This window comes from Rousettus aegyptiacus, unplaced genomic scaffold, assembly GCF_014176215.1.
Source record: "Rousettus aegyptiacus isolate mRouAeg1 unplaced genomic scaffold, mRouAeg1.p scaffold_m13_p_4, whole genome shotgun sequence".
Classification (NCBI taxonomy): domain Eukaryota; kingdom Metazoa; phylum Chordata; class Mammalia; order Chiroptera; family Pteropodidae; genus Rousettus; species Rousettus aegyptiacus.
In genome coordinates, this window is record NW_023416307.1 from 137,901,138 (window position 1) to 137,923,635 (window position 22,498).

Consider the following 22,498-nt stretch of genomic DNA (forward strand, 5'->3'; position numbering starts at 1 on the left):
CTTTTGTAAGGCCATCAAGTGAGAGACTGCTAATGAACTAGCTTTCTGTTTGTTATATAATAGATAAAGTGTGGAAAGTATAAATACAAATGTAAATATTTATAAATAAGTATAAATATATTTGGTCAAGTACACAGAGTTCAAAAGAATGCAGAGATTTAAAAAGAAAGATCATAACCTAAATTGAAATTTTGTAATTAGCAATTTATAAATTTTAATTTGTGGAAAATTAAGTTTTTTTGCTCACTTTGCTTGACATTTTATTCTTGGACTATTTGCTTTGTTTCTAAATATCTTACAATTAAGTTTATAAATTACTATGAAATACTAAAAAATCTCTAATCCGTAAAAAACTGCAGTGGGCTCAGACAATTTGGCCCTGTTATAACTCAAATTTCTTATCTGTAGAAAGGAGAGACACAATGTCTTATCGCCTGTGTTTTATCTGATTTTGATGGGGAATTCGAGCTATGTTTCTTATTCTGTTGAAGACATACTTAAACCAGACAAAGGATCTCAAGGTAAAGAACAGGAAACGGGTATTGATTTCCTTTATCCACACCACCCCCCACCCGTCTCTTCGTATCTTTTTGTATTGTACTATGATGGATTAGGTGGACAGGCCAACAAATGTTTCACATTTGCTACCGATTTGATGGGCTTTGGAAAAAAAGGATTTGAGGCATATGCTAGGAAAGAGAAGAATCCTTAAAACCAGGCCTGGGTCAGTGTGATAAGTAGCGAGGCATATGTTCCCTACATCAGAAGGCCCCTAATACTTAGCTCTCTTGCTACACACACGCACACACGCGCACGCGTATGCGCGCACACGCACACACACACAAACACACACATACTTTACTGAAATAAATACTGATGTTTTTCTTAATCTAATATTTCTTTTGGTCACTTTTATCTTTCCTTTCTCTGGAGTGAAAATGGTCATCAAAATTATGCTTTTTCATTCTCACTTGTCTAGGCCAAAATTTCTCCAAGTCTTTGGAGAGAGTATATCCAAACTGTATACGATAAAATGCAGATCCTAAACTAGCTGATGCATTGTCTTGAGGAGACCTAGGAATCTGCATTTAGCCATAAGAGTCTCATGCATATTTAAATCGGAAAGTCATTGCTACAGTTTGTTGTATAAGATTTTAATGCTAAATTAAATATATGAAAGCGTAGCCCTTCTAAGTGCTATTTGACATCTACCAAAAAAAAAAAAAAAAAAGAGAGAGAGAGAGAAAGAAAGAAAATTACAACTTTAAGTCAAGGTGGTACACCTGCTGCTTCTCTTGCCTCTGAAAAACCCCAGCCGCTTCCTCCCTCCTCCTTCAAGGGCTTTCCCATTCTTTTTTCTCAGCAGTAAATTATTTACAACATAATTAAGCAGTCTGAATATTTCCGAGCCCCTGTCCTATCCTACTCCACCTTTCTATTTTCTCCCAACATTCTCTTTCTCACTCTCTTTGGGAGAGTGAAGTTCAACCAATTAAAAAACTAAAGACAAAATAATTAGAGTAGAAACGTAACAATAGAATGAATGGCTCTCAGCCAGATACCATCAGGGGCCAATTGCACAGCGGGCGGTCTATGTTAGCCTCCCTCATTCTCACCTCACTCAGTTGCACTTGCTTCTCTCCCTCCAGCCCTCAAGTCACCCAAAGGACATCCCCCAAATAGCAGGTCCCCCTAACTTCCTTCTAGAACAATGTATCTAAAAAACATCTTTTGTTTTTCTCTTCTTCCTATAAAAACTTTTCTGTTCTGACTTCTAGGTGAACAAAACAAATGACGGATTAATCACCAAGAATATTTTGTATTTGTTGTTTCTCTTTGCGCAGATAGGTTTTAAATCAACTTTTCAAAAGATATATAACAGTACTCAGCACCCAAAAAAGTTTCCTCCTACCGCTTTGCAGTTAATCTCACCCCACACCTGACTCTCCAGGCCCAGGCAACCACTAATCTGCTTTTGGTCACTATTGATAAATTTGCCTGCTCTAGAGTTTCATATAAATAGAATCATTTTTGTATTTGGCTTTTTTTTCTCTCAATATAATGCTTTTGACATTCATTCATATTGTTGCATGTATGAATATAGCACAGTTTGTTTATCCATCCTCCTCTAGATGGACATTTGAGCTATTTCTACTTTAGAACAATTGTGAACAAAGCTGTTATCACCATTGTGTACAATTCTTTCTTGAACATATATTTTCATTTCTCTTGGGGCAGATTTATTGTGTCATTTGGTAAGTTTATAGTTGACTTTATAAGAAACTGCCAAATGTTACCCAAAGAGGTCGTATCATTTTACGTTCCCACTAGCCGCGCATGAGAGTTCCATTTGTTCCACATCCTTGTTAGTACTTAGTATTGTCCACCTTTTCAATTTTAGCCATTTGAATAGGTTGGGCTATCTCGTGATTTCAGTTTGCATTTCCCTGATGACTAATGATAATGAGTATCTTTTCATGTACTTTTTATTCCCATTCATATAGTTTCTTTTCTGAGGTACCTGTTAAAATATTTTGCCCATTAGAATAGGCTATCCTATCACACACACAATACTTTGATATTGAACTCAAAGGATCAATTCTGATGATACGCCTCAGACAGTAATAAAAGGTGGAATCCTTTATTGTATGTGGGAGATGGAACTTAATCCCATATAAGCTACAAAGTACTAGAACCCAGTATTAATATTGCCGCTGCTTTTATAACACAGTGACTAGTCACAAAGACTGGAGTCGCTCAGCCTGGATTCCCATACTGGCTCCACCACTTACTAAATGCATGACACTGGGCAAGGTGCCCAATCAATTTGTACCTGAGTTTCTCATGCTGTAAAATGGGGCAATGCTTACCCCATAAGGTTGCATGACATTTAACCAAGATCACATAATAAACCTTGAACAGTCCAAAGACAGAGTGAGCATTCAATAAATGTTTGCTGTTATCAGGATGAAGAATCTGAGTTTTGTTCATGAAAATGCTCACCCAACCACATTCTTTTCAGAATCCTTATCTACACAGCATCATCTCTTTCTTTTATTCCTCAATTCTATTTCTACAACTGTTTTTTAGATAAGCAATATCTGGAGACTTATTTTCTTCTGGGTCTCAGGTGATTTGCAAAAGCAATGATAGAGGACATAATGTGAAGGTAAGTTTTACCTGATTTGGTTTAAATTTTGTATCAATTCAATTTATTCCCATTTGTTCTTTGAAACTCTAATTCTTTCAAAAATATTTCAACAAAGTGCTGAGACAAATTAAAGAAAGGGAAACTAGATTCATCCCAAGGAGTAACATTTGATAATTAGATTATTTTTTTTCTGTGCAGAAAATTAGTTGCCTCCAAGACGGAGAAAGCAGAACTTTAACAACTTTGGCTTTGAACTTTAGAAAGCCCTAAAAATTCCTGAAAGCACATATTAACTGAAAAAAGAAAGAAAAGAAGAATTAAGTTGTATTAGATTAACAGAATAAAAGAAAAACCATCTCAATAGATCATCTCAACAGACTCAGAAAACATATTTGAAAAAAATCCAACATTCATTCAAAATAAAAATTCTCAAACTAAGAATAGAACTTCCTCAATCTGATAAAGGGCATCTATTAAAATCCAACAGTTAACATAGCACTTAATGCTAAAAGACTAAGTGCTTTCCTTCTAAGATCAGGAACAAGGCAAGGATGTCTGCTTTTGCCAATTTTATTCAACCTTACACTGGAGTTTCTATAGCTAGTACAAAAAAAAAAAAAGTTCTTTTTAGAGTAAGGGCATCCATATTGAAAAAAAGAATTAAAACTATCTTTATCCACAGATGACATGATCAAATATAAAAATCCAAAGGAACCCACAAAAATTTTACCAGAACTAATAAGAGACATTAGCCAGATTACATGATCGATATACAAAAGTTAATTATATTTCTATATGCTGGCAATAAACAATCAGAAATTGAAATTAAGAAAATAATTCCTTCACTAAATAATAGCAAAGAGAATAAAATACTTAGGAAACAGAAGAAACATAAGATCTGTACACCGAAAACTATAAAACATCAACAAAAAAAAATTAAAGAAGACCTAAATAGATGGAAAGAAATGTAATGTTCATAGATTGAAAGAGTAAATATTGTCCAATTGGCTATTTTCCTCATATTGATCTATGAATTCAATGTAATTTCTATCAAAATACCTCTAGAGAGGCTGGAAAAATGAGTATCCCTGTTAGCTTTCCCCCTAACTATTGTGGGGCCCAAGGAAAACAGTACAAATGGAAGTTCCAGCAATAGCCCACTCTCTTCTCTTCCCACCCCTGGCCTCTGTCTTACACCATGAGGGGCCTCACAGTGGGGTGTGTGTGTGTGTGTGTGTGTGTGTGTGTACACATGCATGTCTGTCCCAGGCCCTAAATATAATTTCCAACCTTTTCTCCCTTAGCCCTGTCACAAATAGCTCCTCCTTGGCTACCCCTTCAACTTTGGGCTGTGCCTATTAGAAACATAGTTCTCTTTCAGGAGGACAGACCCTGGACAGAGGTTGAAGCAGTTGCTAGGAAAAAAGCTCTCTCAGAGTCATTAGGGCAGGTGAGTTTATGGTTGTGTTTTACCAGAGGCATGGTCTAGAAGCAGGCGCATGGGCTCCAGATGGGCGCATTTGCTTGGCCCCACTCACCTCTCAAAGTGGAGCTAGAGGTGTCCTCTAAAGCAGTGCTTCTTGAACTTTAATATGCAAACAAATCCCCAGGGATCTTGTTACAGCGTGGATTTAGTACATCTGGCCTAACGGTCTGTATTTCCAACAAACTTCCAGGTGACGTTCTGCTACTGGTCTGTGGACCATACTTTGAGTGGCAAAGTTGTAAAGTAGTAGCCTAGTTCAGGGGCTTCACCGAGCTGGCTCAAGGACATAAGTCACCTATGGAATGGGAATGACATCTATGGGAACAAAATTTTTCTTTAGGACTCCCAAGCCTTCATCACCTAGGACTGAGCGCATTGGTGATGGCTGACAGTAGGCCAACAGTGTTTGCAGTACTGGCTTTTGAGGAGCTCATAGTCTAATGAGCAAGTTAGACATAAATAAATAATTGTAAGACATTGTATAAAAGGAAAGAATAGGTGAATATACGAGGCATGTAGGTGACACAGCAGAGGTGAGTAATGTCTGAGCAGAGCATCGAAGGATGAACTTGGCTTCACAGAGAACAAAGAGGGAAAGGAGATTCACGGCCAAGGGGGTGATGACGTATCTGTGACAGATTGTATTTTCAAAGATAGCTGCAGCTGTATCCACAGTCCCATAAAACCTAGAGATTTTTTACTCTCATATCAAGTGGTGAGGTCTAATTCCCTTCTCCTTGAATCTAGGTGGATTTATGATGGCTTCCATGAATATAGTGTGGAGAAATGACACAATGTGACTTACAAAGCTAGATTGGAAAAGATTATGTAATTTCTGCCTGGTTTTCTTGGGATACTTGCTTCATGCTTTGATGAAGCTAAGAAGCCCATGGAAACTCCTGGTAGAGAAGAAGTGAGGACCCTACCCAGGATTCCTGTTGAGCTACTAGCTTACACCAACTTGTCCACCATGTGAATAAGCCATCATGAAAGCTGGCCTTCCAACCTTCGGTCAAACTGCTCCAGGTGACAGTGTGTGACGCAAAAATATGCCATTTCTACCAAGCCTTCACCATATTTCAGAATCATGAGCAAGGTAAATGATTACTGTTGTTTAAACTACCAACTTTTAGAGTGGTTCGTTAGGTAACAATGGATTCCATTAATAATATCCAAAGGTAAAGGATTATGAAGCAGCGTGGCATTTAGTAAATGAACCATTAATAGTGTAAATCCAATGAAGTCATACTGTGTAGTCAACTATGCTTGAATTAGTTATTATTCATGTCTCTGCCAGAAAATGTTCTATATACCAATATAAATGTACTTATATAATAAAGTTTTCTTGCTGGAAAAAAGCAAATTCTTATGGAAAACAATTCTAAAATCTTCTATTATGTTTGCTCTATAAATGAAGTCCAGGTTGACAACTTCCAAAAAAAAAAAATCAATTCATAGTTTTTACTACCCAAATGGAAGCAAGATATAATTTCAAGAATAAATTAAAAACCCATGTGAATTCTTCAAGCTCTCACATTCTTGAAATAAAAATACGTAATTCTGACCTGCCGTCAATACTTTTGTTCCCTCCCCCCACTTTTCTAAGAGAACTGACCAAGAGTTTCTGAAAGAGATAAAATTCATAACTATTCTTTAGTGCTGACAACCTTATTTTCCGTAGGTCTGAAGAGTGGTGGGTGCATGCTAATTTGAGAGATAAAGATTTGGAAGGTATTGAATTGATATGCTAAGATTGTTTCCTGGGCTGTGAATCTTCTGGAAAAAAAATTTTTTTTTTATTCGTTGACCCTAATCTAATGTTTAGTTGAAAGCAATATCCCATGCAGTATGGGAATGCATATTACATCTATGAGTTCAGAATCGGAGGTTCCTGGAGAGAGATATCAAGTAATAGCTCCCTTCTGCTCTCAGATGAGCCAACTCCTCCTGGAACATTGTGCAGTTCCTGACACCATATCTTAAGAGAAACACAGACAACTTAGAGTGTGTGTGGAAGAGAGTAACTTAAATGGTGAGGGAACACAAGCCCGTTTTACATGAGGGACAAATGAAGAAAAGGGGTGTGTTTACTTCAGAGAGGAGACAACTCATGGGACATGTTAACCCTTTTTAAATAATGAAAGAGTTTTCTTGCAGTGGAGCTGTTAGTATTTTTATGTGTTCCCAAAAGCATAATGAGAAAAGAATTGAGAGTCGATTTAGGGATGAAGAAAGTCAAAACTGTCCAAAGACAGAATTGACTGTCAGGGGAGGTCAGAGGTCCCATCACTGGAGATGTTCAAGTGAATTAATTTGAAAGAGTTCTAAATCAGAAAGTGGTTGGCTTGGACATCCTGCAAGGTCCTTTCCACTATTGCTGTGAGCTTTGAAGTCCTTCAGAGTCTTCTGTGCCGTCACCTCCATGAGTCACCAGGTGTGCTCCCGCATGTGCTGAGAAAACAGCCCACTCTTTGTACTTCCGGCTTCTGTAAGTGATGTTTCCTGAAGGCTCCAAAGCCTGTGAAGTTTCGGAGGTAATTTGGTGTCTGCCGCTGATGGACTCAAATAGCTCTGTGCCAATGCCTCTCTAGGCACGAGCTGCACCACTGTGCTGAGCCACTGTGCTGCTGGTCCCACGCCGCTGTCCTGTCACCTCCATCAACATGGCGATGCCTGATTTCCTCTCTTTTTTACGTTATTCTGTGTAATTGTTGTTAAGCCGGGACCCCGTAAGGTCAGACAGATATTATGGACAAATAGATGTTAGTTCTTAGTCATGGGCTTTCTCCCCCTTAGACTTAACCAAAAGTCTGCAGGGGCTGAGTTGGAATAATCAGGGAGTAACAGATTTTATGTTTTGCTTAACACTGCCTTTATCCAGAGTGGCATTAAGCAGACCTTCTGGGCTTCCCAATCTTTTTCCTTAGGATCAGTTCTTCTGAGGGCTTCTTAGTCCTCATTTAAATATCCCTGCTCCTCCCTAAGGGCTTACTCTACCACCCTCATTCATACCTGACATTCTAAATCCTAGGTCATCACAGGTTAGACTAAGCTGTGGCCCTGTCTTCCTCTGTTTCTTTTACTCTCCCCTACCCTATATGATTCTGTGACTGAGCGGTAAGAGCTTGGGAAGAAAATAAAGATAATAGATTTAAAAAAATGTTTCATGGAAGGAGAAGGGAAAATAACTAAGTGGTGTATATAACTTAAAGACAACTTTTAAGTGGATTTTAAAAAATTCAGTATGATGTTTATACTAATGAATAGTGTGACTAACAGAAGTATTCATGTAATTTAACAGTGACGATGTGATGGGTCAGCCTCCACAAGATTTCACTGATAAAAATATAGTCTATACATCACGAAAAAATATATCCAGCAGATCGTTAATCATATTTGCAAAATAATTTTTATTACTCACTTAATGCCAATTGTAAGTTTTGAGAATCAAATTAAGAATTAATTGTATATAGGCTACATAAAGATATTTACACATCCACCACGTGTATCTTTCGATACTCTCCAACTCGAGAGTTAAAAGCAGCTTGTCGTGAGTGTCTCTGGCAAAGTTATGCTGAGAATAGGTGGAGGGGAGGGCATGTGTCTGCCCTCCACTCTGAACAAGCAAAGAGATAGCACTCCTTAGCTCTTCCATCCTGAACCTTCCTTAGAAGTGTAAAACTTTTTGGGTTGTAGTTTAGGAACATGTTGGAGATGGGGAAGAAGCCAAATGAATTCTTCTGTATTCTTTATCAAACTTAAGCGTGTCTCTTCCTTTTGTTTTTAAAAGAAATTACAGGTATTAATAAAAAGCTAATACTCTACTCACTCTAAGCCTCTGAAAAAGAACTCAGATATTTTTGTTTTGACTCTCTGAGGCCAGCTAACTAAAGTTGAACACAGCACGGATTGAACATTTTAATTGTAAAGCACATGGAAGTGTCAGGTGCAGGGTATCAGGGTCAGGAGGACAACGTTCATAACCTAGGTTCAGGTGGGGGTGGTGAACAACAACGTGAGTGAAGGAGGTTACCCAGGTTAGCAAGTCCAAAGCAGATGAACAAGCAGAAGTCTAGCGTCAAACTATGTCACAGATGTGGACTTTTGGTGGCAAAGGTCAAGGGGAGTGTGCAACTATGGAGATGTGCGGCTTGGATCACTCTTCAAGAAAGAACACGTCTATCAGATGTGAGGAAAGAGTTCAGTGAGCTGACAACTTCCAAATGTAAATGCCTTCAGGACCCATCTTAGCTTCCAAGTCAAGGACACGTTCTTCCCATGCGTCTCAGAAAATAACTAAGCGTGATGGAAATTCTGGGATCTGACCATTTCTGCCCAATGTAAAACCCCTTTATGGGCAATCTTTGTATTGAAGTTTATCGTTTGGCAAGATGAGACTTCCTTAGAGCTGTGCTGTAGTCTGAGGTTCTGCCTACCCGATCCTCCTTCCTTCTCTCCTTGCACAGGTATCGAACCTGCACCATAGCCTGAATGATTTCCCTACCTCCTCCTGTGCCCCTTTCTCTTTTTATTTCATAGCTATACAGATAAATCTCTTGTACTTCTAACTTCATCTTGGTTTTTCTTTCCTGGAAAACTCGACTAATACGGGGGGATACCAGTGTTCCAGGACACAATCTGACTAGGGCCATCTTTTCATTTGACCCTGGTTTGAATATTAATCCCAAAAAGCCCAAACAAATTGTTTACTTACAGGGTCCTCATAGTAAGCTTTGGTCAATAGAAAAAATAGAATAGACAGTGAAAGACAGCAGAAGAGTATTTTTCTCCATTCACAAAAACTGTGCCTTCCAGTGAATGTGTAAAGAAACTAAAACCATTGAATTATACATTTTAAATTGGCAAACTGTGTGGCCTATGAATTATATCTTGATAAAATGGTTGTTAAAAAGTTGTGCATTTCCAAGTATAGAAGAGAGTATAAAGATGACTGTAGAGGAAAATAAAAGCAATAAAATAAAGACAGCAAATAGTATATTTTTTTCATTTTGGCCGTAAATAAGGAGATTTTACAATTTTTCTTCAGGGACTCTGGCAGAGGGGGCCAGAGGGTTAATGAAATGCTGGAAAATATTCATTAATATATTTTCTGAATTTATAAGAAATAGTAAAGAGCTTATATATTCTTTGAAATGGTTGTTGATATGAATGACATGGAACAATTACACCTATCTCCCAAAGTTCCACAATTCAAGGAAATGACAGTTGAAAAAGCGGGTATGTTCATTCGTTCTTCCAACTATTTTGGAGTGCATAACCTTTATTCTAAAGTGTAGACACAGAGATAAATAAGCATGGTCTCTGTCCTTGAGTAGCTCACAGCAAAGTAGGGGACATAGCTTTTAAACAGTATAGGATGCAGGGAGACATCCTGCCGTGACTGATCAGAGACTGTTTGCAAGAAAAGTGGCAAATTCAAGTGGGATAATAACACCCAGACTTGAGGGTGACATGACCTTCCACTTATCAAAGCACTAAGAAGACTCGTAGCCCTCACTTCTATGGCACTTGTTTTGTTTCAAGTTCTATTTAAGTTGTGTACGTACATGAACTCAATCATCTCTCTTACTCTATAACACTATTAGCTGTTACAATAAGCTCTGTTTGTAGATGAGGAATCTGAGTCAGTAATAAATTAAATAACTTGTCCATCATCACAACAAGGAAGAAGTAGAGCCAAGATCGTGAATCCTTATATCCCAGTTCCAAAGCATCTCTGTGCTACCAAGAAAAGTGCAAATCAGGGCAAGGCTTTTCCTCTTTACATACTTGTTTCCTTCTGAGGTTCTCCTAAGTTTAAGATATTTTTATTGATTTTACTAAAAACAAAATAACAACTATATCAAAGAAAATGTTATCTATGATCTCATTGCTCAACAAATATGACTCTTACAGGTCATTATCCTTTCCTTTGTTCTGGCAGTATTTTTCAGAGCAGATTCTCCCTCTGGTGTGTAAAGATAGCCCCTCTGAACCTCTTTTCTTTTTTTCCATTCCTGGCCCGTGCTCTCTCGTTGAACCCTTTACCCATATCTCAGCACCTACTTAAGTCCCTCTGTTTGTATTTCTGGGAAGCTGGATGCAATAGCCCATTTCAGGAGTGGGTAGGGCTCCACAGGAACTACCGCAGCAGAAGCACCCTTCATGCCTAAAGGACGTGAAGAGTGAACTTCATCATTAGAGAGCAGAGAGCATGTATATTTTCTATTGCTGCATAACAAGTTGCCTTCAAACTTAGCAGCTGAAAACAACCAACATTTATTATCTCAAGGTCCAAGAGTGGCTTAGCTGGGTATTTCTGGTCTACTGTCTTTTATGAGGTTGCACTGAAGAAGTTGAGCAGGGTTGCAATATCAGAAGGCTTGGCTAAGGAGGAAAGGTCTGTTTCTGAGCTCACTCATATGGTTGTTAGTGGGAGACCTCAGTTCCTAGCCACATGGGCTTCTTCATAGGACTACTCACAAAAGAGCAGCTAGCTTTCCCTAGAGTAAGTAGAGAGACAGAGAGAGGGTTGAGGAGGAAGGGAAGGAAGGAGGAAGGAAGGATGGGGGGGGGGGGGGGAGAGAGAGAGAGAGAGAGAGAGACCAAGCTGGAAGGCTAATATATTTTAAAAACTAATCTTAGATGTGAGGCAGTAACACTTCTCACCATTATACCAAACCTGGTATGATGTAGGAGGGGCTGCACCAGGGTGTGAATACCAGGGAACAGGGATCATTGAGGCCGTCCTAGAGACTGACTACCGTACTTGGGCAGAGGCGAGGGGTGGGAGGAGCAGTCAGACTTCTGTGTTTGCATTTTAACTTGTGAGAATGGTGTCCCTTGATATTTTGGAGTGTGTAACATATACAATCGTACATAGCAGCTCGGGGACCAAGTTCGGGAAGTCAGGGGTAGTTGTCCTTAGCACTCTTCCATTCCTTGTTAGGATTTATTCTTTTATGCAAAAACATTTGTTTAACACCTGGCGCATGCCTCTGTGTTCAGATTGTACTAGGAAATGGGATCCTAGGGCCTTAGCTCCAATGGAGCTTCAATTTTCCGACGTGCGTGTTCTCCTTCTTAAGTATCCAAGACATTCAGGGTACCCACAGGGTGCCTGCAACCCCTTTCAAGCCAGACAAGTGATTATTGTCTTTCATCTCCTTCTTTCAGGTCCTAATCATTGTGAACTTAAACTAATATATTTCCTTCAGGGGGTACGATCCAAATATTTAATAACTCCTGATCATTGGATGTCTTAACAAGAATAAAGGCTGCCTAAATAAGCAGCAGCTCTATCAGTATGATGCGTCTTGCTAAAATCCAGCCCAGTTACCGCTGTAGAGGTCTTTTCTATCGGCATTTCAGTCAGACTTGAAAACTTGATTGTGACTCCACCTACTCATGAAGTTGGCAGTAACAAAAGTTATGAGACATTCCTATTTGCCAGTTCTAGGGGAGAAAGTGTAGGCTCTAAATTAAAGCTCAGAAATAAGAAGTGTAGGAGAGTGAGTTCATGATGACAGATTGATGGGCAAGAACAGGAAATACAAGGAAGGCAAGCTATTTGTTTTGCAGACCAAATTTGAGTCTCAGGGGAGAGGAATTGAGAAAATCAAGTAAAACTTATGTTTATAGCACTGGTCTCATGCTATTGTGTCCTGAAGCTCACAGACTCCAGAGTCGAACTGCAGTTTTCAAATCTCAGCCCTGTTCTTCATTACCAGAGTGCCTGTGGGCAAGTGACATCATCTCTGTATTTCAGTGTTCTTATCTGTACAGTGGGGTTGATTGAACAAAACCAACCTTATTGAGTGTTTGTGAGCTAGTATATATAAAGTGCTGGAACTTAACGTGGTACAGATTAAGAACACAGTACATGCTAATTATTATTACTGAAGAAATTAGAACAATGTCTATTATGCCACCAACTGAAAGAGGTCAATTTCATTTATTCAACCAGTATTTATTGACTATGTATATAGCAATGAACCCCAGCCACCCCAAAAATCCTTGTTCTCAAGGTGCTTATATGTAGAGGAGGGACAGAGAGAGGAGTGAGAGAGAAGGGAAAGACTAAAATAAACAAGTAAAAATATATTGTCAGATTTATTAAGATGATCATGAATACAAATAAAGCAGAGGAGGGGGGATAGGAAGTACCGGAAGAGGGGTGAAATGGAAGAATGTTCTAGAGATAGGAAATTGTAAGTCAAAAGTTTCGAGGCTGAGAAATGTTTGGTGTGTTCCATAACAGCAGAGGCTAGAGTGGTTGGAGGGAGATGAGGACAGGGTGTAATTGTACAATGTGAGGTCAGGCAGAGTCCTGGTTGGGGGTGCTGGGCAGATCATACACGATGTAGCCATGTAGCCATTGTAAGAACTTTGGCTGTTACTCTAGGATGAGAAGCCACTGGAGGTTCTGAGGAGAGACCTGTGTTTTAAAGGATCACACAGACTGTTCTGTGCGGGGACAGGGGGATAGGAGTGTGTGTGGTAGGAGTAGGGAGTGGATAGGGAAGTAGAAAAATCAGGTAGAAGGCTATTGAGAGATGATGGTGGCTTAGACCACAGTATTAGCTGTATGTGTGCGGGGGTGGGGAGGTTAAGGCGGGGGAGTGGATACTTTCAGGATAGCGAAGCTCTGTAGGGACACGGATTTTTCTTTTATTCATCAGATCTCAACCACCTAGACAGTCTGGTACTCAATAAATATTCCTCGAATCAATGAAAAGGGTAACTCTAATTTGTACTGTACCCTTCTTAAACCCAGAAAAATGGTGCACAGCAGTTAAATCATCTACAGATAAATGAAGGACTGTAGCAACCACAGTTTCAGCATTTAAGCAGTGAAACCTGTTCCAATCCCTTCATAAAGCTGCGAGTTGACATTGCTGCATCCCTGGCCCCCAGAGGCCAATGACCAGGACTGAAAAACAACTTTGATACTTTCTATAATAGAGGAGTACTTCCTTATAAAATATTCATTGTAAATGAACAAAAACCAACGGGATATATACCTGAATATATACAAGAGCAGTTTATTTGGAGAAAAATATAGAGACCTAGGAAATGGGGATTGTGTCATCTATCCTTATTGAAAGTTGCAACACATATTAAAACACAATCAGCAAAGTGAAAATATTAACATATACAAGTTACATGTAGTAAAATAAATTATGCACATTTAAGGCAGTCTACGAAGTGCTCTATTTTGGTCATACTGGAAAAATTAAAAATCAAATTTGATGCATCTTGTATTTTCCTACTAATATATTGTACCATGTGAGAGTTATAGGCGGCTATACAATTGACAATTCCAGGTAAATGCTCATTTCTAATCCTTCAATATACATATTTCAGAGTTTAAAGGTAAAGGGGCCTGCTGATATCCTTGAGTAATACATAAAAGTGATAACACAAGAACTCATTTACTTTTTGCTCAGTGTTGATTAATGGAGGCTAGAAGCCAATACCTACTTTTGGCAATTTTCAGGAATATTATAATAAAGTAATAGTCCATGAAGAAATCATTTGATAAAAGGATTTTCAGTTCTAGACATATGCATGGATCTTGACTTGCTCCTGTCCCCTGGGGTCTTATGGCACTGTTTCTTTCAGGCTGATTTAGTTGCGGCGTACTCTGCGAGGTTGTTTTCAGCACTGTCTGGGCAGTACACCTTTCCGTATATAGTGACAGCCCCTTCTATATGAGAGATTTAGTAGGAACAAGAGCAATCATTGCTAAGAGGGCTGGGGTGGGAGAGATTTTGTGGAAGCTGAGCTTACATAGCAGGCATAGTTTATCTGTTTTTAATGGTCGTTTGGGGTGAAGATTAAAGGGAAACCTAATGTCCCTTTGAGTGATCCACAGAACTGCCACTGTTCCCATACCCTTCAACCCGGCATTAAGGCAGCTTTCCATTCGCTCCGATAGTGCTGCTCCGGCCTACCCCCACCTCTCTCCCCGATATCTTAGGGCTAAATGGCCTGGCGCTCCCAGCCCCTGCTGCACATTCTCGGCCGGGGCGAGCTAAAAGACACAAGGACCTTCGTGTTGCAGTCTAGGGCGAAGATTCTGGCTTAGCCTGGGCGAACTTTCCAGGCCGATGCGAAGTTTTCCCATTTTGGTGCATGTGGACACCACGCGTTCGAGTTTTGTTTAGTGTGTCAACAGGGTCAGGCCCTGTGGCCGCTTTGCGAAAGCTTTGAGGCAAGTGTGAAGCCAATGACTGCAGTGGATGGGAGTAAAATGCCGCCCCCCGCTTCGTCCTAGGGCAACTGCCACCCCCAGCCAGCATTTCTCTTTAATGCGCGTGCCCGTCAAGGTCCCCGCGTCCCCTCCCCTCAAGCCGCCTGGGCAGCTTCGGTTTCTCTCACCTCTCCAGGTCCCTGCCGTTCCTTTAACGCGGGACGCCCCTCGCCCACCCCCGCCGCCGCTCGCTCGCGGGACGCGGCTGTCACTTTACTTTTCCGCGCCGCCTCCCCGCCCCCTCGCCCGGCCCGCGGGGCAGCCCGCCCGTGCGCGCGCCCGCGCCGCCCCCGCCCCCTCGCGGGCGCGCGCCGGGAGGAGGAGGGGCGGAGCGGGGGGGGGCCCGGGGAGGCGCGCGCGCGGCCGACGTGGGGCTCGCGCTCTCGCGGTCTCTCCCGGGCGGGCGCGCGGGCACGCGCACTGTCGGGCGCGCGCGCGGACGGCCGGGCGGCGGCAGCGGCTCACGGAGGCGGTGGCTTCACTTTCCAAGACTCAGCGGCGGCCACAGCAGCAGCCGCGGGCACCAGCCTCGGGAGCCGGAGCTGGAACGGCCGGGGGCGGCGGCGGGGGCGGCGGCGGCGCTGAGGGTGAGTCCCGGCGGGCGCGAGCGCAGCGGGGACAGGCGTGGCCGGGCGGTCCGGTGCGTGGTGCGTGGGTCCGGCTTTCGGTGACTAGACGGTCTGCGGGGACACCCGGTCCTCCGGGCCTTTTCAGTCCCCTCCCCCTCGCCTCCGCAGCCCTCTCTGCCAGCGCTTGGGCTCGAGCCCGCGACCTGTGCGGACGCCCCTCCTTCAGGTATTCGCCCTGGCCGCGTTGGTATCCCCCCCAACCTCGGGCGCCCTCCCTCTCGTCCCCCCACCTTCCCTCCACGTCGCAGGTCTCCGCTTACACCGCTTGCGCCCTACTTCCCTCCCTCCCAGCTCCCCGGCGTGCCCCAATCTCTGCGCCCCCTCCGGCGAGCCTCCTGCCCCGGTTTCTCGCCCTTTCCACCCCTCCCCCTCCTTCCCATCCACTCCCCCCAGCTTCTGCCTCTTCCCTCTCTGTCCATCTTCTACCCCCTTCTGTTCTCGGTTCCCCATCCTCTGCCACCCTCCCAGCCCCTTCCCTCTTCCAGCCGCATCCTGGAACTAAGTCTTTGCAAAAGTACAGGATAAATGTCACGGTGGAAAGTGCCTGGCTTGATCTTTTGCTGTTTTCCCTAATTGCATAATTGCTGCACATGGTGTCTCTCCTGGCGAGTGCCGAGTCTGGCTTCACCGCCAACGCCGCACCCCCGTGGCCCGGCAGGAGAAGACCTTGTTCGGTGTGTTTGTGTATCCACTGGTGTGGAGTGTGTATTGGTCTTTTGTGAAGGCTAGCTCTTGTCACACTTTGGAGCCAAAGCCCATTTTCTTCTCCAGTCTCTTCTCTGCAGCCCCCACTGGCCTGGTTTGAAACTGGATTCTCCCCGTCCCCCCTCCCCCCCGCGCCTCTCCTCTCATAATGTTTTGATCCTTTTGCCCTTTACCATTTCTAATGAAGATAAAGCGTAGCTTCTTGTGGCTTTTTCCCCCTCACGACCAACCAGAAATGTCCAATCCATCTTCCCTTAAGGAAATTAAGGCCGCTTTAGATAGACATCATCCTGTGCTCGTTGGCTGTTAGACCTATTTGCATGTTTTCAAGATTCATCGTTTTGTATTGTGTATACTTGAGAGTCTACTCAAATATTTTTATTTAAAAGTGCAAAGGGAAGTGCTAGGGTTTACCTTCAGATGATCTCGTGCTTCAGAAAGATTTTAAGCTCTTGGTTTTTTATCCTTGGTTCTTTAAAAAGTATGTTTTGAATATGTGATAATTTAGTCTGGACCTGGGAATCTAAATATCTGTTTACTCAAACAGTTTTGGGTGCTCCTTGGTATATGGGCAGTTGCTTATGATGGAGGGTTTTCATATACTGTCATATCCCATTTTATCCCCCCCAGGACATAACGCCTTTTCCTTCAAAATCAGGTGTTCCACTATCATTTCCTGCATAAATATCTTTACACATAAGGGGAAAGCTGGATATCGCTAGATGTTGTGCATTTAATATAAATTATTTTATTTTACATTTTAGAAGAGTTTAGAAACGAGTAGGAAAGACAGCAAGATATCAAATGACAGAATTAAGCGTTTTCCTGTTGTAAAATCTCGAGTGGACATTTGCTTTTGCAGTTTTATACCACAAGGTACAGTTATAAGGCTTATCTGGACAGTAATCCAGATTTATGGAGGGAGTATAGTTGCTTTTATGTTATCAGTAATATAACCAAATCATTTCATTTTTATGGAACATATGAGTTTCATTCACTACATGTTGCTAATTTCCAGGACTGTACTTACACCATAGAGTATGTAGCTAATACAGGTTTAGATAACTTGTGTGTTGAAGAAGGAACAATATCTAAACTCTTAATATAACATGTTTGAAGAAAGCTTTACTATTTTATGTTTGGAAACCAAGTTTTACTGTGAGTCCAAAGTAAAAATATAAATTGAAATATCGTCGAAACTGTCATTGATGAGTAGCTCTGCTTATAAACCTGGGATTTAAATTTAGCTTCCCTCTAGATCAGATTGGATCAAATTAGCTGTTTAGAAATTAATCTTGAAGATAATTTTAAAATATTCCTTTTGAAGATAACATTTAGAGAGTTTTAATTCAGGAATTCACGTGGACTTTAGGAAAACAAAACAGCAGCTTATACTTATAACTAAAACACTTATGGACTATTTTTCTTCGTAAAAATTAGTTGCCATTTGAGTAGTACAATAGTTTTTTCCAATACTTTTCATGTAATTAGGCATTCGAAAAACAAAACTAGCAGAAATTTGCCTTACTCTTGATACTTGAAAAAGGTATGAAAACTTTGTTTCTAAAAGTTTCTATGGTGGTTATTAGTGGCCTCAGATGAACTTATTATCCCTAAGTTAAGATTTGGATGAAATAACATATCTTAGGTCGTAATTGGAAATAATTTTTGTTTATTGTGAAACTATAGAAAGTATACATCTATTTGGGTATTTTAAATGTTTTTAATAGTTCTCTAGTGAGCCTAATTTTAGTCCTGATATTCCAGAGCAGTTTATGAAACTTGTGTTTTTATAGCTCAGTTTACATCATTGAATAGTCTTTTAAGTAATTATATATATTTATGACATTATTAGTATATAAATGCACACAAATAAGAATACTAAGAATGTGTGTTTTATAACTGATGAAATATACACCTGAAACTCTAGGCATAGTTTATTAAACTGAAGCTCCAGCTTTAGTAACAATTTTATTTCATTTGTTTCCATATATTTGTCATGTAATGGATTGCTTCTGGTTAAGATGTATAAACTGATTTCTCACTCATTTCTTAAAATATTGCCAGCAGCATTTGCTACATGATAGGACCTTTCCCTGACCATTATTCTCTCACTCTCATGCACATCTGCCCTATCTAAATGCTCTTATGTACATACTTATAAGGTTTTAAACTTATGATATATTTTAACTGAAAGAAGTTAGCTGAAAAAAAAATCAATGTTGAATCCAAGGATGAGAATTAAAATGAAATAAAAATAAAAAAAAAAGCAAGAAATATGTTAGGACTGTTAGAGCTAGACATGAAACATACTGATATAAAATTTCAGTATTCTATTAAGTGACTTTAGTGCTCATAAAAGATGTCACAGCTGTGGAGACTGATGCTCTCCATTTACAGAGTAGGTAGGAAAGCAGTCAGATTTCCCTGTTAGTGTGTTTCAGAGCCGTTCGGGCAGACCTATTTTTGTTTGGCTTGGGGAAAGGGAGATGTTCCGGTTGGGGGAGGGGGGAGGGGCCGCTGGTGATGCCTTTCGCGTGATATTTCCTTTGAACCTATTCATTATTTTCTATTGAGTCTTCACCTCTCTGAGCTTTCTGATTCTTCCCTTAGCAAGCTACAATTTAAATCTTTGGTGATGATAAATTTTCATGATTGTCAACTAGCTATGCATTTGGACTAGAGTAACAAAAAACAGGGCTTTATTTGAGGTATCTTTTTTTTTTTTTACATATTATTATTCTTGATCATATCAAAAACTATTTGAAAATGATAATGTGTCTTTTTCAAAAGGAACTTGTTCTATTTATCTGTGAGTTTTAAAGGTATATTTTGTGTTAAGGTCACTTCTTAAAGGTGTTTGTCATGTAATGGATTGCTGTTTTTTAAAGAAGAGATTCCTGAGAAGGTAACTCTGCGCTGCTGAAAGCGCTTAAGTGACAGAAACATGGTGAGCACAGGGCCCTTTAGAGTTTAGGCATCCGTTTTGTCAGTTTGGTTTTGGATTTGTCAGTACATTTGAAACTAGTTGGGTCATGAGGGATGTATTCACAGTAATTAAGCCCAGAAATTGATTATGATAGAATAACAGATGAGAGAGGTTATCCCTTTCACTTACTACAATTTTTTGTGTCCGCTATCCAGCTTATAACAGCTACCTGTGTATTAATGTATTGAGGAAATTGAGTTGGTAATCAGAGCTGCTTGGGGAGCATGAACTCAGCAAAGGGAATTTGAAAGCCTTGAGGGATATTTCATTCAGACTAGGGGGAAGAAAAGAATCCTTCAGTGTCTCAGTACAGTCACCATCTCTTGTGAAACATGTTTCTTGGTATATTGCTGGATCAATGCTGACACTGTCATACAGTAGTTTTTCTTTGGAATTATGCAGACTTTGTGTTATCATGTTATCACAAAGGTTATTGAAAACAGTTGACTGGTCGAGAGGATTTTAACCATGGCCTAGTTCTGAGGGATATGTTTGTTGGATATGGATGGGAAAGTGTCTCTTATTTCTCTGTTCCTGCAGCTGTTTTCACTAACCTCTGTTATAGCGTATAGCAAGTTGGTTTACCCACTACACCAAATTTCTCATGCTTGGGGGACCAAAGTGCCTGGTGGAGAGTAGGCGCTCACTTTTTTTGTTTGTTTGTTTTGGTATCAGCTTTATTGACATGTAAGTCACATTCTGTAAAATTCATCCTTTTAAAATGTATAATTCGGTGGTTTTTAGAATACTTACAGTTGTGTAACATCACTGTTATATAATATCAGAATATTTTCATCAACCCCAAAAGGAAACTTCATACCTATTCGCAGTTCTTCCCCATTCTTCCTTCACTCTTAGTCTCTGGCAGCCACTTACCAACCTTTCTGTCTCTGTCTCTGCATATTGTGGACATTAATATAAATGGAATCACACAGTTTACGGACCTTTGTAACTGGCTTATTTCACTTAGCATAGTGTTTTCAAAGTTCACCCATGTTGTAGCATATAAATGCTGTATTTCCTTCCTTTATATGGTTGAATAATATTCATTGTGTTGATATATCACATTGCTTTATCCATTTTGTCAGTGGACATTTAAGTTGTTTCCTCTTTTTGGCTCTGTGAATAAAATTGCTGTGAACATTTCGGGTATATATTTTGTATGTTTTTATTTCTCTTCTCAGTACATTTTGAGTGGATGAAAGAAATGTTTTGACAATTCCTAGAGCTGTTTTGTAAATGACCAAGTTATTCATTTTATACTAGTTTTACTTGTTCTGTTTTGAGGCTCATTTTTTCTCTATTCTCAAGGTACCTTACTCTAGTTCTCCCACAACTGAATAAATGTTTTTTGTTGCTTCTTTAATCTAGGATCTAAAATGTCCACTGAGGCACAAAGAGTCGACGACAGTCCAAGCACTAGTGGAGGAAGTTCTGATGGAGACCAACGTGAAACTGTTCAGCAAGAACCAGAAAGAGAACAAGTTCAGCCCAAGAAAAAGGAGGGGAAAATATCCAGCAAAACAGCTGCTAAATTGTCAACTAGTGCTAAAAGGTACCTTAGTAATCGTAATCTTTTTATTATTTGTATGAATATATCATCTTAAGTTATATCTTTCTGTTGCAGTTAATCATTTTTCTGGGGTATAAACCATGAGGTTCGTGGATTTTTTTCTTCAAGATTATTTCTTTTACATGGTTTTAATTGTAGGCGATATGAATTTTTTGGTATTTAATGTCAGTTAAACAGCATGGCAGATTATGGTTAGGTGAGCATATACAGGAAAATGCATGTAAAAGTGTATTGATTTGATTTATACTTACTTGATCATAAACATTTTATTCTGTTCGGTAACTTGAATAGAGAGTAGGACTCTTAAAATAATTACTGAGTGACAGCGTATTTTCTACTGCTCCCTGTTAGAAAAATGAGAAATGCTGGTGTTTATAACACATGCATCTTGGTTTCATTATGTTAGGCAGTGGGTCAGTCTTGATACAGATTTTCTTTTTCTCTAGAAAATAGATCTGGAAGGTAGATATTTGAATGTTTCTGTATTGCCACATCAATTGCTTATGATCATTGACATGTCATTGGACTCAGCATAGGGAATGTGCTTTAATATTGTTACTTTATCAAATATCTCTTGGAAAGTAGTTTAAAGGTAAATTAAATTTAGCAGAGTCCTGATCCTGTGATTTAATGTTCTTGTTTTGCTCTAATACCTTTTATTATATCAAATAGGAAGTATAAATAAATGCAATCTGTAAGTTTTAGGCATTGTGGTTGTCTGAATGCTAAATGTTAGCTTTGTATTTTATTGGAGAGTGTGGATTAGAGAGAACTCCTTTCCCGATGATCAAAAACAATTATGATCTAGTAGATCTTGTTTCCCTCTGGCCTAGTCAATGTTCAGGATTGGGGCTAACCACCTCAGGCCTCTTATGAGACATGACTTTTTAGGGAGAGATGTTGGAGAGATGGCAAGTGATCAGCAACCATTTCCAGGAACTAGAGTAGTTAGTTTCCCCTTCCCAAAAGTGTATTAGTGATCCCTGACCTCTGTTGAAGGAGTTGTGTGAAAGTCAGATAGCCTTGAACTTTAAACCTTTAAACCATTATACGAAACTTGCTAGTGTGGAGAAGAGGTTTTAGTTTGTTTTACTATCACACTACAAGTCCAGAGAGCCTCAGTTGGCTGACCGTAACCCTCTGCCACCTGGCTACAACACAGAATGACCTGCTGCTAAGAAATGGAGGGGGAAATTAGCATGGATGTGAAAAGTGGGAATGGGGAAAATATGACATTTAGATTAAGGAAAACTTGGGAGTGAGTGGGTAAGAGATATTCAAGTACAGATTGTGGTCCTTTGTAAATGAGGAAACTAATTTAGTCCTCAGCTTCTAATAGTGAGAGTTTTTTACAGGGCCCCTTCAGCTTATCAGAAGGGGAGAGGATGGGCTGGCCAGGTCTGTGGGACATAGGATCTGGAGAGTGCTGAGCTCTGTTTTCCTATAACTGCTAATTAGCAAAGACTCCTGCCTGCCTTTGTGAGACCTTGCCTTTTCCATGGCTGGGAGCACCACCATAAATATTTCAAATTCATATTTATTGGGCAAATAGAAAATGAACTGTATAACATGTGAAAATGAGGATTGCATGAATTTTTTCAGGTACATGGGTCCTCTTTTACTTCATTTTATTACAGTGTGTACAAAGTGTAGGTTATATATTCAAACCTACTTTTCCTCCCGCCACCCCCTCCCCCCGCCAAATAGAAG

At 40.2% G+C, this 22,498-nt stretch overlaps 1 protein-coding gene across 2 annotated transcripts in view; it reads left to right on the forward strand.

Annotated features, from left to right (window-relative positions):
* The first annotated feature begins 15,319 nt into the window (after positions 1–15,319).
* The window catches only part of UBE2E2 (ubiquitin conjugating enzyme E2 E2), a 286,680-nt gene continuing 279,501 nt past the window's right edge, over positions 15,320–22,498 (forward strand). Inside the window, exons 1-2 of one of the 2 annotated variants that reach the window (XM_036218989.1) lie at positions 15,320–15,479; positions 20,587–20,770. In XM_036218989.1, coding sequence (XP_036074882.1) covers positions 20,595–20,770 — 176 coding nt within the window. In that variant the 5' untranslated portion in view covers positions 15,320–15,479; positions 20,587–20,594. Of the gene's footprint in view, positions 15,480–15,564; positions 15,688–20,586; positions 20,771–22,498 lie in introns of those variants that run through there. The other variant, XM_036218990.1, reaches the window with a different exon arrangement.